The sequence below is a fragment of the Apostichopus japonicus genome, chromosome 19 (genome assembly GCF_037975245.1).
Source record: "Apostichopus japonicus isolate 1M-3 chromosome 19, ASM3797524v1, whole genome shotgun sequence".
Classification (NCBI taxonomy): domain Eukaryota; kingdom Metazoa; phylum Echinodermata; class Holothuroidea; order Aspidochirotida; family Stichopodidae; genus Apostichopus; species Apostichopus japonicus.
Window position 1 is genome coordinate 25,944,173 of NC_092579.1, and position 17,989 is coordinate 25,962,161.

General features: G+C 35.8%; 2 protein-coding genes and 1 long non-coding RNA gene across 7 annotated transcripts in view; 1 reads left to right on the forward strand and 2 right to left on the reverse strand.

Moving 5' to 3' along the window:
* The window catches only part of LOC139959862 (speract receptor-like), a 60,125-nt gene extending 54,909 nt beyond the window's left edge, over positions 1–5,216 (reverse strand). Inside the window, exons 1-2 of one of the 2 annotated variants that reach the window (XM_071957767.1) lie at positions 5,041–5,216; positions 332–768 (exon numbers count right to left, since the gene is read on the reverse strand). In XM_071957767.1, the coding sequence (XP_071813868.1) occupies positions 332–763 (432 nt within the window). In that variant the 5' untranslated portion in view covers positions 764–768; positions 5,041–5,216. Of the gene's footprint in view, positions 1–331; positions 769–3,935; positions 4,913–5,040 lie in introns of those variants that run through there. The other variant, XM_071957768.1, reaches the window with a different exon arrangement.
* A 3,049-nt stretch (positions 5,217–8,265) lies between these two features.
* On the forward strand, positions 8,266–16,032 carry LOC139959484 (uncharacterized). Its single transcript, XR_011790139.1, has 2 exons — positions 8,266–13,003; positions 13,113–16,032. It is a non-coding gene; the product is annotated as an uncharacterized lncRNA (long non-coding RNA).
* Positions 16,033–16,137: 105 nt separating this feature from the next.
* The window catches only part of LOC139959481 (NADPH:adrenodoxin oxidoreductase, mitochondrial-like), a 209,201-nt gene continuing 207,349 nt past the window's right edge, over positions 16,138–17,989 (reverse strand). For all 4 annotated transcript variants that reach the window (XM_071957140.1, XM_071957139.1, XM_071957137.1 and 1 more), the window contains exon 11: positions 16,138–17,500. In XM_071957140.1, the coding sequence (XP_071813241.1) occupies positions 17,355–17,500 (146 nt within the window). In that variant the 3' untranslated portion in view covers positions 16,138–17,354. The remainder of the gene's footprint in view (positions 17,501–17,989) is intronic.

Here is a 17,989-nt window from a genome sequence, read left to right on the forward strand (position 1 = left end):
GTACTATATAATGACCTATTAAGATTATCACTGCCCACATAGTTACGGTGTTATAGGATGTGAAATACATGAATTATTCTGAGAGTACTATTGGTTATGGAACAAAGGGACAGAATTAGACAGCGGCTTCAAAATATTTGGGAATATTCAACCAAATAACGTCAAAACCATTGACAACGAAAAGTATGTATACAAAGAATGGTAACATCAAGATAAATGACATTGCTTGAAAACATGAAACTCCTTATCATTAACATTGCAGACATGAATACTCATGTATATAAGAACAGGCAAGCCTCATATCATTATCATTGTCGACCTATATACTCACGTAAGCTATCATCGGTAAATTCCAAGCATGTGCTAGTCTCGCTCCTATGGTGCACGTCACATCCGGCCCGATGAAGCCATCGACGCCCTCTTTCCATAAATTGGTTACTCCACGCAACACGTCATCTTCCTCGCTACGCGTGTTCCAAAAATGGAACATGAGGTGGTGACCCGGAAGAAGGCTGGAATCATTGTTAATCGTGTCTATGGCCAAAGTCATTGCACCCGAGATTACTCGTCCTATTAAATCATATGCTGTAGAATCTGCAGATTCGTCCTTGTTTTCAAACGCTACTAAATAGCCAAGTTCAATGGTGCCATCTTCATTGGGACATGCGGTTTTTGCTGGTGCATTGTTGACACACCAGGAAGGCATAGCAAATATTGACATCACAATAAACAAGGTAAAGACGGGGAATTGTATCCGACCCATTTAGTCTAAAAAGAAAAAGAGATAATTAATTGTTGAAGCAGAAGTTGTTGGACATGTATGGTACCGTACGCTTTACAGGTTCTTTCGAGAAAACCTTTCATGCCACTTGTAAGTAATACTTTACGGGCAATAAATCTGAAGCTGAGAAAATAACTTCACCAAACCATCATAATTGGTCTGTATGATAGAGATACTAATGGTGTAACAATTTCCCCAAACAGCTAAGGAAAGTGATTCCATTTGAGATATTTCACAGTTAAGTTTCACAGTTAAGCCTTCATACACAAACCTGAGGCCTTGAACTAGTCTAAATATGACTCTAAGGTGACATGATAGCATTTATGACCTTTGATCGTCGAAGAAAACAATGACGTTCTAATCAGTAACGTAATCCTATACAGACCATGTTTATGTAGTTTATTTTAGTTTAGTTCAGTTTAGTTTAGAGACCCAATGATCAGGAAGCCTTGCAGTAGCTTATCTGAGACCCAATCCGTTTTAGCTCGACGTGAAAACAAAGGGGACGTGATTGAATTACATTGTTTGCAACCCAGATCATATGCCATCAACACCACCACCACCATCATCATCATCATCATCATCATCATCATCATCATCATCATCATCATCATCATCATCATCATCATCATCATCATCATCATCATCATCATCATCATCATCATCATCATCATCATCATCATCATCATCATCATCACCATCATCTTCATCATCATCATCATCATCATCATCATCATCATCATCATCATCATCATCATCATCATCATCATCATCATCATCATCATCATCATCATCATCATCATCATCATCATCATCATCATCATCATCATCATCATCATCATCTTCATCATCATCAACACTATCATCATCAACATCATCATCATCATCATCATCATCATCATCATCATCATCATCATCATCATCATCATCATCATCATCATCAACACCATCATCATCATCATCAACACCATCATCGTCGTCGTCGTCGTTGTCGTCATCGTCATCGTCATCATCATCAACATCATCATCAACATCATCATCATCATCACCATCACCATCATCATCATCATCATCACCACCATCATCATCATCATCATCAACACCATCATCAACACCATCGTCGTCGTCATCGTCATCATCATCAACATCATCATCAACATCATCATCACCATTACCATCACCATCACTATCACCATCATCATCATCATCATCATCATCATCATCATCATCATCATCATCATCATCATCATCATCATCATCATCATCATCATCATCATCATCGCTACACAAGGATCGTTACTTTAATTTTTTCGTTTCCGCGTGACAACTTTGTCGTACAGCTGGGCAGTTTTAGTTTCTCACCTCTAACCAAATGTGATTTGATGATGTCAAAGGAACCTCAGTATGTTTCAGAAGAAACTGTTTTACTTCTCCAGTTGATTTTGGTATTCCATGACGGTGGGCTATTATCAATAGAAGTCTCTACAGTCATTGCAATTTTATTGTAACTTGGAATGTTCTTCAAAGCCAATATGGCTTCCGTATCGTTCAGGAATAACGCCCTCATTTGAGTCGTACGCCTACAAATAGTACAATACTAAGTAATTAAAGTTCAAGCGAAAGTTTTCTTCTGTGAAATGTAAAGCGCTCACTCTTTACAGTAACTATCAATTATTGATGGCATAAATTTCCAAATTTAAGTCACAGATACACAGTGGTATAATGTGGTTAAAATTAGAAATATTCACATATAATTGCGCACCTCTTTATATAAGGCATGGAGAGATTTATGCGGTTATGTGGCACTTGAAAAGTATAACCTCTTAAGTAACCAAGCGAGTTGAATCTAAGACATAATTTTCCTGTAATGGTAATTATTTCAAGACTAAATTTTCATGTTTACGGCCTGTAGACTATAGAACGTAACAGATTGTTATTTTCAAACGACTGTACAGAATTGCACTACCTTAAAGTTCATGCAAGTTTTATATTAAATTAAAAGGATGTTTATATACGAACTTATAGCCCGATCTTTTGCGACTTACAGAAAAAAAAGAGCCTACAAATATTTGCTTAACTTTGTTGAAAACAATTCAGCTTTAGAGATAAAAGTTTACAAATTTCATTACTTAAACATCGACTAGCCTATATTATAATCTGCATGATGTGGATGGGGGAGGGGTGCATTATACTGTTACAATTGTTCTCTTAATGCTAATCTCGTGCTAGTTAAAGAGCACACGTTGAGGCAGAACTGTCAGTGTATTGCTCATAAATTCCCAAACCAGTAAGGCTAATTTTCGTAATTGTTTCAGGTGACTTTTCAAAGTTCTTAATTCGCTGATATCTGAAGTTTTCGTTAGTTATGTTACTTTCTTAACTTAACTTAATGCAGCATTCATGTCTTTAAAACTCATTTGATAATTTGAAAAAACAAGTGGAACTTCGTAGTATATATACCTAACTGAAAATTGCATTAATTTATTGTACAGTTTTTATCCTTCAGTGTAAACAATTTCGGTGTAACCAACTAAATATGCGACGAAATCACGCAGAATTATTCTAGAAATCTCTACAAGTTATTGTACATTAAGTAGCTTCTTGAAGTGCTCCACAGCTGCTGAACAAAGAGTGGAAGAAGTTACCCAAACTTAAATTTAAAGTTATTTGAACGATCAAAATTTATAAGCACGGAGGTTGGTGATTTCGTATCATTTGTATTGGGGAGGGGGGGGGGAAGGGGTGGGCGGAGGGGTTAGGGAGGGGAGAGGGACTGGGTTCGTCCGACTCCCATTACCCCTATTTATACGGCGGTCAAGAATAGCGACAAATATGAACATTCCGTGAACACGATGAAACAAGCTTCGAATGCCAATGCCGTGTTCAAGTTGTTAAAGTTTCTATATGTTAGTAGGCCTATTCATGGAACAAACAATTGAATCACGTTGAAAGTGACCATAGAAAACTGTTGTCTGATCGAGCAGCTGGCTACCTGAAACTTGAGGCTAACGTTTCATTTCATGGAATAACTTGCATTTGATTGCACGACAATATTAAGTGTAAAATAATCAAGGTAGGAACTTACTTGAAGGTTTAGTTTACATATATATATCAGCAGTTATAAAACAACGTAATTTACACAGTTAATCAATACCGTTACAAAACCAGTCCATAGCACGAAGTATAGCTATGTCTATATGGCCATACACTGAACAGCAACTCACAACACGAAAGGAATGCCAGGATTATATCTTCAAAAATAACAGTCACAATTTACTGTTCATAACCTTTCCCATTTGATCGTGTTTATATGTATTATCAGACGATAGCACCATTTGCACTATGCGCCCATAGTTGACCGATTAACTTGGTTTTTAACCAAAAAATGTGCATCGAATTTATACACACTGGATCTTGTAAATGCTGTCCAAAGCGAATTTTCTCATGGAACAACAGGTTGAGGTGGTCAATGGTCTTTCGTAAGTGTGTATACGTCTTTCATATCACCACAAACATATAAATATTCCACCGGTATCCGTTAACTAACAATCGCAAAAGGTTTTGATGTCCTTCCGTTTCTCATGGGTTCAAAGCCTATTCGACTAGGGCTGTAGTCCTTTCAGGAAATAATAGGAAATGATGTTTCCTTCCTTATTAGACAAACAAGAGACTATACGACAGAATGTGAAATAATATTTTTTTGGCTCAAGACGATTTCACACAAAAACGTATTAACTTGCTGAAATTTGTTCATAGTAGAGAGGCCCTGCCAATCCAGCACACAGGTACACCACACCTACTGTTAGCAGTAGCTGGACTGTAGGCATATTTATTGACAGAATGGTGCTTGACTAGTGCGTACTCCGTAGATATTGAAAAATGAGCTTGTATCACTTCGAGTATATTAGTTTCTGTCAGCTCAAACTAATAAAAGTAAATAAACAAAAATAAATAAAATAAAAGAACACACAACAATAAATAAAAATAAATATATAGGCAAAATTAAATAAACGAACACACTGAGTGTGATTGAATTAGAAATACGCAAAAAATAAAAGCAACGTGTTAGAAGCCAAACCACAGGTAAAACTTTTAGTTGTTTGCCATAAATAGACTCAGAAGAAACCGAAAAATGAAACCATTGCCGTTATCATTTTAGAAAGAATTTAAAATGTGTCTGGTGCTTCACCTCGTATTTTATAATCGCAAAAACAAAACAAAAACGAAAGAAAATAAAAATAAAAATAAATAGAACTTACCCAGATATCCGATTGAAACTCCTTTATGAATGACAAAAAAAAGTACTGTAGTATAGTTTATTCCCAGTCCAAAAACTGAATGGATAAACGTAAAAAGGCAGCGCAATTATAAGATAGAATGCCAGACTGTGTGCTCAAAACACAAGCCTTGTCCCATCATTTCTAACGTTCACTTGAAAAAAAATACGGAAGCTTGTATGATCCATCACTAAGGGTATAAAAGTTTCCAATTAAAATTTCCGTACAAGCGCTGTTAACTTACACCATGTATGCCATGTAGGAAGTGCAATGAATTGATGTAAGAACCAAGCTTCTCTATATATCAGCGGCTAAGTAAGACCATGAAGTGCCCAGTATTTGGTCGGCAATCGGCAGGAATTTTGTGGGATGATGATGGAAGATCATATTTTGCGCCACTATTAGTCTAGTTCATTGGCCACCAGTGTATGCTATAGGGGCATCACAATCTGCAAGTGGAACGGAAAATCGGTGATCATAAGAACTTAATATTTCATATAGGTGTCCAAACACGTTGTGGAGTTGTTTGGTAAATACAAAATACTGCAGTTTCAGTAAAGTGTCGAAAGGTCGTTGAATGATATAACTTGATATACAATATAATAACTGGCTAGACTTTCTTCACATTGCCACTGTCAATGAGACTTATCACTACAGAAATTAAGAAGGACTTGAAACAAACTACAGGCATTGTGCTGCTAGCACTGCCAATTGTAAGGTGACGGCAAATGAAAACTGCAACCTTCCGTCAAGTCTTTTCGACAGCCACACATTAATAATACTGCATTCTACGTTACCGGATACCAATATCCTGCAGAGACCCAACAGGTAATTCCATGGGCGTCGACTTGTTTTAAATTGTGGCTAAAGCGCCGGAAAATGCTTATGACGCACTTTAAGTCTCCTAAGATGAATTTTACTGCTTATAAATCTGGTCAATTGATTGATTGAGATAAGGACAAAGATAGAGAGCAAAACTACTTTTAAAAAGATTTTTTATTAGTTAAAGAAACCGCAAACTGCTTAGCATTTCTTGCTGTTTGTACCGATCAAAATCGACATAGCTTGTACCAATATCGATCGGAATATGTCGATTTAAATCAGTATATATTTATCTTGTATAGAGTCAACGAATCTGCTAGGAATGAATTTGACAGACTTGTCAAAAATATCCAAACTACTAACGAACATCCTCTACATTCCAAGCTCAATTCTCTGTGCAATAAAACAAATTATAATTTGAGAAATCCAAATAGAACTCGTTTATTTATAGAGTAGCCCTTTTTGTACAAAACGGCTCCTTAGATCCTTTATTGCAGCTTTTTGATAATGTTTGAAAATTTTTACTCTTTAGGAACTCGTTTTATTTACAGAGTAGCCCCTTCTTTTGTAAACTGGTAAAGACAGCTTCTTAGATCCTTTGTTGTAGCTTTTTATTAACTTTTGTAACGCTTTTTATTGTTCATTATTATCTTAATCTCATAAACTTTTATATCTTAACCTGTATTTTTTGATGTTCTGTATATTGTTATATTTTTATCTTATTTATAAATTTCTCTGTAAATTTATACTGGAATAAAGAAATGAAAATGAAATATATGTCAATTGAAATCGGTACATGTCAATTTAAATCGACGTATACCAATTTCAATCAGAATGTGTAAAATCGGTATTTGCCAAGATAAATCGGTATAGCCACTTTAAATAGACATATACCGATTTAAATGGATTAATACTAGTTTTTAATCGACATATCATCGACTTATCGCATTGGTAGGTTTGTTTTCCACGATTTCAGGATTGATTGACAGCTCTGGTGTATTTGAAGTTCCCGTTAAATAGAAAAAGAAAGTTATGTGGGTTTTTATGTTCACCGGAAATGTAGTTCGACATTGAGAAACTGCATCGTTGTCAATTGTTCTCAAAATCGTTGATATCGAATATACTAATGAGGTACATCGATGACATACCGAATTAAATTGGTATAATGCGATTTAAATCGCTACATGCCAACTAAAGCTTGTAAATAAGTCAATTTGAAACTAGTAGATGTCGAATTAAACTGTTATAATTCCATTAAATTGACATTAAATTGGTAGCTTATATATGTCGATTTCCCTCGATCTGATGCAGATAGTCCGCCATAGTCGTGATTATGATTTTTATGATATATTGTGATGGGATATTTTATCGAAAGATATTAACAAAACGTCATTGTAAAACAGTAGGCCTAATGTTTAACTTCCTACATAATTTCAAATTTCTATGTTTGTCACAGGAACACTCTTGGTGTTCCAGCACGCGGGTTGACAACAAAATTTCACTGTGGTCCACAGCATGATTGTCACCTTAGGCTATAAGGGAGGGACGGGGTGGGTTGTGTGCGCCTCCTCTTTCAGGTTTTTATTCTTTAATTAAGGTATGCCAAGATGCAAATTGGTGCTATGGTTTTTATTTCCTTCGGTAACTTCATATGAACCTCCAAGAACTTCGAAAAGCAAAATTTTCATCGATGTTTTAGGTCAGTATCTTATAACTGTTTTGTTTTATAGTAACAAAGAGTTACTTTTTGAAATACCAAATTAATTGGTCCTGATATGCGATAACACGTATGATTCGTTTTAAGGAAAACTTACATAATGTCTTCATTTTTTTTTTAAAACTAAAAGCAGATAAAGGCAAGAACTTGTTGTTACAGATTCAAAATGAGATGATTTAATCTACTATATCCAAATGTTTGGCTAAAACACGGTATTCGAGGATAAAATAAATATACCGGCCTACGGATAGTTATCTAACAGAGGCTAACCAAGTATTGCAGAAATTGAATAAAGCAATGTGATGTTAGTGCTTTTTAATTGTGTGTGTTGCGGTGCAAATGATCGATTAAAACACTTAATGAGAGGGGAAGTTCTTGTAGGGATCCTCCATTAAGGCCCCGAAGCCAAAAGTTTGCGGGATATATACGGCGTAGCATGTAGGGTTGCCCTTACACTCAGAGAAGTTAGTCAAACTAGCTGATGAATAAGGAGAGAAGTATTTGCCATGGAAGGTTGTGTTTGTATCAGTATCTAAATCAATCCTTTTTACTGTGATCATCTGCTACAGTCACTAACTAGCCTGAAAGAATAAGACACGTTGTTTTCGCAGCCATATGTTATATAAGAGATGCATAGACACCTTACGTGCAGAACAATTGTATACTCATTGTGAATGTCACCAGTGTAAAATTGTAATATTGACACAGCAGCCATCTGATCGGAGAAGAGGTTACACCAGCAAACATGTGAAAAGAGTAGCGGAGGTACATGTAGTGAACGTTGAGCAGTGATCCTCTCCAAAGATGTCATCATATTCCGCAGAGTCTTTTTCCCAAATCGATCGGGTCTCGTTTGTGAGATGAAAGTATGATATATGTATCATAATATACATCAGAGGACACCAATGAAATTGTATAAACATTTGATAACCAGTATGCAAGCCCTGTATTGGATCGGTTCTGCTGCGTTTTGGGCACATGTATATGAATTAAAATTTTGCTGAAGCCCAAGAGAAACGTTAAATTGTGAAAATGATCAATTCTGCTGAAAAAAATTCCCTTTCAATTGTCAATGAGTGAAATTGTGCAACATTGTTTAGACTATATGGAGAGTATATGCAATATCCACATGACCTTGCAGTTCACATATGTGACACAATTGATACATAGGGGAAGCGATCGTTTTGGCATAACGTGATACGTCTTGAAGTGCAAAGAATTTAAAGTATGTTAGGCCACTTTGAAAAGGATGCAACTGGTACTTCATTAGTTCTATAGTGTTTAGAAAATCTTCAAAACTGTAACTTATATGCCTTGTTATGTCCGTCAAAAAGAAAACAATAAAAAAAAAATGTCACAATGACGTACAAAATATCAGTTTAATCAAGATGTTCTTTGGGCAGGGTTGGCCGGTTTTTACCGGGCGGTTTTTACCGCCCCGGGAAAAACAAGCTTTTTACCGGGAGGTTTTTCCCACCTATAAGTGGGAAAAACTGGGAAAAACCTCAAATTATATAGAATTCCTAAAAACTCATGTGGAACTTGTGGAGGAGCATAGAATCTACAAGAAAATGGCATCTTATGGTAGGGGGTTGGGTTACATCCAAAGAACAGCTATGATCTATAACTTGTGAGTTTACCGATTAGACTATTATAAATAATTCAAATAAATAATATATTGGATGCTCAAATCAACCAACTTTATTTTCCTATCGAGATGCATAATTCCATTATCTAGAGAATGGACTTGTATCAAACTGTTGGTGCCTCCTAGGGCTATGGTTCGTCAAATTATACATGCCACATAAGTCCGCTCAGATCCAAATGATGATTCACATCCAAGAACGATCACTTCATGTCTGCGATAAATTGTACTCTGTTCACACTTCGCACTAGGCACTGTACTATGCTTATATTGCTTATAGACACTGTACTAAGTGACTGTTGTGACATCAACTAATTTGAGAATAAGTAACAATTGGAACAGTTACTTGTGTTGTTGATACTCCTACCTCTTCAGTTAGCCTATACACAGGAAGTGCCCAGTATCACCTCACCTGTCCACCTCAAAGTGTTTAATCACTCATGCATGAAGTTGTATAATAATTGGACCATGTTTGCATCAAGGTAAACAGTTTGGTTGTGTGAATGGCTCCATAGGGCCATTGTGCGTTTAATACTTTAATTGGGCCCATGTGCCTTACAAAGTTTCAAAGCAGTTTCTATTGAGCCCCCTGGATTGAAGTTCACCTCAATAGACTGTTGCCTACTGTATTAATGGAATGGAATGAACTGTCTGAGCACATAATATTATATTATTATATGGTTCCTTGTCCCTTTGAGGCTTTGGATGCCATGGTTCGCCACTTCGTTCTATCCTCCGCTGTTCATGCCACATAATAGGCCTGAAGAATTTAGGAGGGGTGAATGTCCCAGTGTAGACCTATAATGGTTTGGGCAATAGGCAATGCTTTTTTTTTTACTGCTAAAGAGATCGTGACAGAATAACTACACATGTGCAATACGAAAAATACTCTTTTTCCCACAAAAAGTAGAATAAGAATGTGATAAAATAGCTCAAAATGAAGCTAAGAAACTCCCATATTCAATAAAATATGCCTGTCATGAAACAATATCGTGCCTACTGATGACCCTGCATTTTACGGACAATTAATACTAGTTTTCGAGACGGAGGCGGTTTTTACCGGTATTTACCAGTTTTTCCCGGTTTTTACCTGGTTTTTACCGCTTAGTGGGAAAAACAGGTTTTTCCCGGGAAAATGCCAACCCTGTCTTTGGGGAGTATGAAGGTTTGCGAACTTTGACCTTATAAGAAGTTTGACCTTATAAGAACCTTGAAGTGTAGTAGAGTTGTTGTACTCACTAGGGTGGACCGAACTAGTACATGTGAAGTTTACTAAGATCTACTTTTGGAGTTATCGTGTTTACAAGGTTTTCAGACTTTGAACTCAAAAAGGTTCCAAATGAACTTTGACCTCCTTAATGCAATATGGTAATTATGCTCAAATGACCTTGTCTTTACGCAAAACAGTAGGGTTGTTTTACTTAGGTGCTTTCATACACCAAATATTATCATTCATCGAGCTTTGCTTATGAAGCACCCAACGTACATGGCTTTGATCAGTTTGTACTGTAAATAAGAGAAAACCGTTAATCAGTGTATACTGAAGTGTGTTATAACACCGTAACACGTGTTAGACCTGTCAGCAGATGCTACTGTGCACCCAATGTACATGGCTTTGATCACTTTGTATCTGTGAATAAGAGAAAACCGTTAATCAGTATAAACTGAAGTGTGTTATAACACCGTAACACGTGTTAGACCTGTCAGCAGATGCTACTGTGCACCCAATGTACATGGCTTTGATCAGTTTGTATCTGTGAATAAGAGAAAACCGTTAATCAATATAAACTGAAGTGTGTTATAACACCGTAACACGTGTTAGACCTGTCAGCAGATGCTACTGTGGATATGACTAACAGACGAATTCATTACTCAAAGGCTGTTTCAACTAATAACAACACGAGTCTTAACAACTGTCCCTATATTTGACTAGTAAATATACCTTGTAAAGATGTTTCAAATTGCAGATTTTAAGCGTTTTGCAGTAAAGTGTCATCCACTTTCTGTTAAAATGTGTGCGAAATTATTGGCGAAACCTTTAGAATATTCTGGTTAGTCCAGTCAATCCTTATGCATAGGATTGTGTGTTTAGTGTTTTCTGTTTGTCAGTCCTAAGTATTAACTGGTCATAAATATAACACATATCAGTTTTATCTGATTAACGCATGGTACTCAACTGTACCAGTTTAAACTGTAAAAGCCATGACAATCGGGTTATCAAATTTACAAGGTTGCCAGACTTGACCTTTGGCGACCATCAATGGCATTTCACCTCTGCAAATTGTAGGATACTTATACTTAAACAAATTGACCCATCTACCAAACTGAACTTTATAAAAACTTTTTTAAGCTATCCTTTTTACAACATTTGTTGACCATTCAGGCTGGGCATATTCACATACCATGAGTGAAGTTGAACTGCAATGTTTTAGATATGAGAAATAGTGTTTACGAGTCCATTAAGGCGTCAAAAACATAAGCACATAACTACTCACAAATTAACACACACCATCGCATATAATTCCTTTGGCCTTGTCAAGGAATCAAAATCCATACGTTAGATAATGATTGTCTCTTCTCTAACGTTATTTTCTCCGCAAGGTCAGCTTCCTAACAAGATTATCATGACCGATATAAAAGTTTGATTTGGAAGAATATTGTCATTTAATATTTATGGAATACATTTTAAAATAACATGGGATGTAGATACCAACTAGCATCGAAAAATACAGAAAAATACAGATTTAAAGAAGGGTAAATGAACTTATTGACTATAAGAACAGGTTAAAACCTTAAAACATCATTTTACCATATCTGCGCATGTAGTTATAAATTGTCGGTCGACTACTTTGGATACTTCAAGAGCAGGTGCACATCAACGTTGGAGACGGCCGACTCTCCACAAACTAACGCATAGCAGGTGGCCATAGTTGCAGGTAATCATGGAACATAGCTATCAACCTGTTTTCCTATTTCGTATATAATTTGATCTGTATTTGTTTTGGAGCACTGACACTAGGGAAAGATCTTATCAGACCTCAACCATTAAACTACGAATTCTATGATGGACGGCTTATAGTAATCTTTACAGAATATCCCATCGCACGACTCCAAATAGTAGAAACCATTTATCGTTGAGTTGAACTTGGAATTCTAATTATCTTATGCCTGTTTTTCTTACAGAGAAAGTACATGGTGCTGAAGTTTAAGAGGTATCATCCCCAGGCTAATGTTTCAGCCTGCTGCATGAATGCCAGTATGATATTTGTCAATTGCAATCCACGCAGCCAATGATTTAAAGTTGTTAATTTTATCCTGTTGAATTGAATCATATCCCAGCAGTAAAGATACTTCCAATGTTATAATATTGAAATAAACATTCGTTTTACATTTGATTGTCTCTCATGATTGATGCAATGGAAGTCGATATACCAGTGACATAGTTGTATGATAAAATGATAACAGAGATCGATCCTAAGAATTTATCACAGAATCACCAGGATGTACTCACTTTGAAAGTTAAACAAACGATCTTCTCAATTAAAATTACAGTTAAATAATGATTCTTCGTGAGATATCAAATGCACAAGCTATATGTGGCAATACACCTAGATTGGATCTATTGAAATGATAAATTATGTTAACAAATACATAATACCTAGTAAGTTTATAGTATTGGTAGCAGCCCCAGGAAGAGTTGCATTTTCACTTCATCGTCTGCCTCCTGTTGTTTAAATCCATTTCCTTATTGAGCATGATAGGTAAGTACAACTACACGGTAAGCAGATATACAATGCCTTGCACATCTGTCTGTGACTAACAGTGTGAATATAGTATTGTTTAAATCCATTTCCTTATTGAGCATGATAGGTAAGTACAACTACACGGTAAGCAGATATACAATACCTTGCACATCTGTCTGTGACTAACAGTGTGAATATAGTATCGATATCACTAATCTTTCATTCTACGACTTTACAGGCAAGTAATAATATTTCTATCTTCTTTGTAACATCATCTAGAGTTAGATGAACATTAATTAATAGCAATGGGCCACTTCATATTGACTCAAATTCAGACATTTGTAATATTCTGAAACTGTAACAGCAATTTATCATACATGCTATGTGACGACACAAAATACAGATTTGCACTGACTAATTAGAATCGAACAATTAGTTGATTTAGTAGTTGTGACTTAGTAGTGAATCAGAAACTTCTAATAATTAAATAATACCTTTCAAGTACCAGATTCCTGGTATTTATAGCATTATATAGTTTTATAATAGAGACATGCAAGGGGACTGACCTTCCAGACATAACTAGAAAGCTACTCAATAAACTTGTGGCAATTAGTGCTTATGTTTAAGCCTAGGAGGCAATAAGAGTGTTAGTAACATCTTAGGCAACGAGACACACATCAATACTGTGATAGACAGCAACACAAGCCCCCACTGAGTATTAGATCATGTGGTTCAAAGAAGAGAAGAAATTGTCAAGTTCATTGCTGTTCATGTGAAAACATCTGACTAAACAAACCAGTGCCATAGATTCCTTGACTTGCCATAATGCTAGCCAATAACAGTCGCAAAACTAGAAATTGAGAAAGTTTAGTTGCCAAGTAATAACGCTCACTACATCATCATGAAATCTTTGAGTGAAGATAAACTGTGTTCACAATTCAACTTGATACTGATGTGATTAAATTTGTCGTAAAACTGTTAATTGTAAGGTATTTTCAGGACATCCTAGGTGAGCTAGCTGGCTATAATGTCATACTTATCGAGTTGAATCTTTCCACTCAAGAAAATGTGATAAATGGTTGTTTTTTTATCTCATGACCTAACATGCAATGACACCATGCAGATTTTGAATGATGGAAAAAAATATCCATCTTCTTAACTGCAAAATGATTGTTTCATCAATTAAGCAACGCAATCATCATTGTCATTGCAGTCTTTGTCATCAATAACTGTTCTGATAAAGGGTTCATATGATGAACAACTGCCTTGAGGACATATTACAGTTGGAATGTTCCTTCTTCATATATTAGTGTGAAGAGTAGTGCAAGCCTCTAAAGATTACATCACAGCTCCACTAGTGCTTAAGTTCATGTTCATCTTTCTTCAATGACTTTGTCTATTTTCTATAGTAGCTAATATTCAGTAGACTGCATTATCACTTTTTCCTTCTTTGAAAAGTTGCATTAAAAATGTTATTAGCTGTGATAATTCAGGACAAAAGCAACTTCAGCCCCAATTCTATAATATGCAAATTGTAGGATATCACAAATGTTCATAACTTCACATCAAGCAAACAAAAATTCTCATCCACAAGCAATTCTTGCTTGATTGGCTGTCTTTATGTTCAGAATCAAACAGAGGTGTGTAAAGGTAACCACTCCTAATATACAACGTTTGTTAATGCCAAGACGGTCTCCTCTCATGATACGAAATCAAGCTTTACCGGCTGGTAAACCATTCCAACACGTACGACACCAGACATCATGTTCCTGGTAATGTGTAATCAGGTATGTGCCCAGTATTTCCTGAGTGCCGGGTATACTGATCGCCGTCCTGGGGAAGGTGCTCAAATGCCAAATGCTGGCACTTGTATAGCTTTTTAAGCACATACACAAGTGCTAGTTTTGCTAACAATTTACACTTTTTGAATGTTTTTTTAGTGAAATATATTACGTACCTGATAAAAGTTATTAGTTTGTTTCAAAGAGATTTTACAAGGGACCGATTGAGAGCCGTAAGTAATGTTTCTCGCATGTGTAACTGATGCATTATAGTCTGTATGATTTTGGCATAGGCTAGGCCCAATTTATGTTGAATATATTGTTAGGAATGTCGGGATTTTAGATGAAAATAGTGCTGGGCGGGATTCACGATTTTTTAGACAGTGCTGGGCGGCAATCTTTAGTGCTGGGCGGGGTTGCCCAGTGCCGCCCAGCGTGGGCACATCCCTGGTAATACATACAACATGTGTAATACATAAAGCATGTGTAAACATGTGTAATACATACAGCATGTGCAAGCATCAAGCTTACTAATGTGCATTAAATGAACAATATCATCTTTTCCTACATAACTTTTTATTTGACTAAACTGAATATCCAAACAGGTGATAAACCGTTCAACTTCCACTTGAATGTTATATTTTCTTCCCACCATGAAGTAAAGTTAAAGGTCTATGGACACCTAAAGGTCCATGAACAACATTGTCCTAATCACACTAATGAGCATTAGAAAACATCAAAATCCACCAAAGATTGACCATTTGTACAAGTCTTTTCACAATTCTAGTTTTATTTATGAATAAACATTATATGATTATGCACATTGATGTTGTATAGGGAGTGACTGCCTAATTGTCTGTTAAGTCATTCCTTTGTTTTCACAACCTACATTCAAGGACACTGAATACAGTTAATGGGCTTAAAGTGCTCTTTTAAAATATTTTATTGTCTTCTTTGAAAAGAGGAACATCACATTATCCAAATGATATATATGGGCTTGTAATTAGGGATTAACTTATTAAAGGGCAAAACTAAGAAATGTTGTTAAGGCAACATTCCACGTCATAGTTTGCACATATTCTGAGTTTCCCCAGATTTATCTAAACTTTCAATTGTGTACAGTATATCCTGGAAATGAAGAAAGTTTCCACAAAATGTCAACAGATTTTGAATGAGATTTAACACACACAACAAATGTACTGAATATGAGGCAAATTGGCTAGGTGTCCAAAGTATTTTTAAAAAAACTACATTTTTAGCATGTTGCATAAATATCACAATAGCAACAATAGATTTAAGTCTACTTCTCCACACCACTGTTAAGAGTGGATGTACTTAGCCTAGCCTACAAAAGAACCAGTAATGAAGTGATTACTATCTGAAGAAAATTGTCAGTTTATTGCACCTTTTCGGACAAGAAGGAAAATGTTTTTACATCTTCATACATCGATCATTGCATAATCATTTTCAGTGAGCTTGGCAGAAAGTAAAACTGGCTAAAAGTTGCATCCTGCTACTATACAAACTAGAATGACATTATATGACATAAATCCCTGAGACCTCATCACCAACTTGCTTTAAAAGATAAATGCTCATGTTATGAATCTGATGCCACAACCTTCCTCACCAAATATTTGCTGTGAAGTAAGCCACACAATTTTGAAACACTATATTTTGCCAGTAACTATCATTGTAACATAAGTACATGCCAAAATGTCATGAATCAGTATTTAATAATCACCTTAATCCCAAACTAGAACTCTACCAAAGAACCTGCTATATTATTCTATCACCAAAAAAATAAAGATGAAACTTAAACCTTGGAGTTTACACTGTCACCTAATATTCTTACTTTTATGATTCGACAATATTATCCCCATATGGCCAAATGCATAGATATGATTTTAATGGGAAAGAGCTGTGGATCATGTAACAGCAAGGGATCATAATTAATCATACTTGCATATCTATGTACTTTAATTAACATAATATAACCGTCACTTTGTCAGTGACGAGGCTCACAAATCACACAGAGTAAAGTAAACTTCTCTCACAAGATATTATATCTTGAGCTTGAAGGATGACATCACTAATTCTCCCACAGAGCTCTCTGATGATGATGCTGACACAATCACCACACTGTTGTATTAAGTGATTTTTCATGACAGCAAACAGCTAAAAACATAAACCATTGAGTCCATTGATAATTCTACCATTTGCAATGATGCCCCAACAGTTTGTTAATTTCAAGATCTCATTTGTCAATTTTAACATCTTTATTCATCATGCATTGCACAAAACATAAACTCCTGAAATTCTGTGTCTGTTTATTCTCTTCTTTATTAATCCATTTAAGAAAACATTTGTCACTTATATAAACTGGTCTCTCCTTCACAGGCGACTCGATTACAAACAGATTTTGAGATGATATTATTATTACAATTCTGGGGATGATGAGCTATCCAGTCTCTATATTAATATCACACTAGTGATACCATGGTTTCTAATTATTTCGCTCTTACACATCTGAATGTGTAATCCATGAATACACAGCACTGTCCTGCAGGCAACTGGCTGAATAAACAAAGCTATTTTTCATGTTGAGGTCTGAATGCAATTTTCAGCATCTCTGTTATGTCTGAGATCTTTTCCCTGGGTTTAGATTGCAACTGGCCACGCTGTCGTTCTTCTTCATCAATGTTCAGCCAGTCCGTAAATGTCACAGTCTTAACACCTGAGAAGAGAAGGAAAGAAGGAATATGAGCACGAGATGGACTATTGCATAAACAAGGAAACTGTCTGCATGCTGTTTGCAAACGGGTTGTTTTTACATACTCTGACCAGGTAAATGCATCCTATCTGAACAAAACAGAAAAGAAAGCAATCCCCATTACAATAAAAGAACAACTGAATTTGACCATTCTCAGAAATTGAAGAATGGGAATAAATGTGTGAAGTATATTCCCAGGAATGCAAATATGCATTGTGGTTTTGATGATATAATTGGTTGCATCCTTCATCGAGTATGATATCTCAAGATTCCCTTTGTGAGAATATTGTGCTAACAAGGTTTCCACAAACTGTTGCCTGTTTGAAGGGTTGCAGACTTGATGATCTCGAAAGAGCTTTGGGTCGACAATGAAAGAAACATGGTTCATTTTAATACACAATGTGGAACACCTACATGTTAAATACAGACTCAACCATATATTTCGTTCTTGAG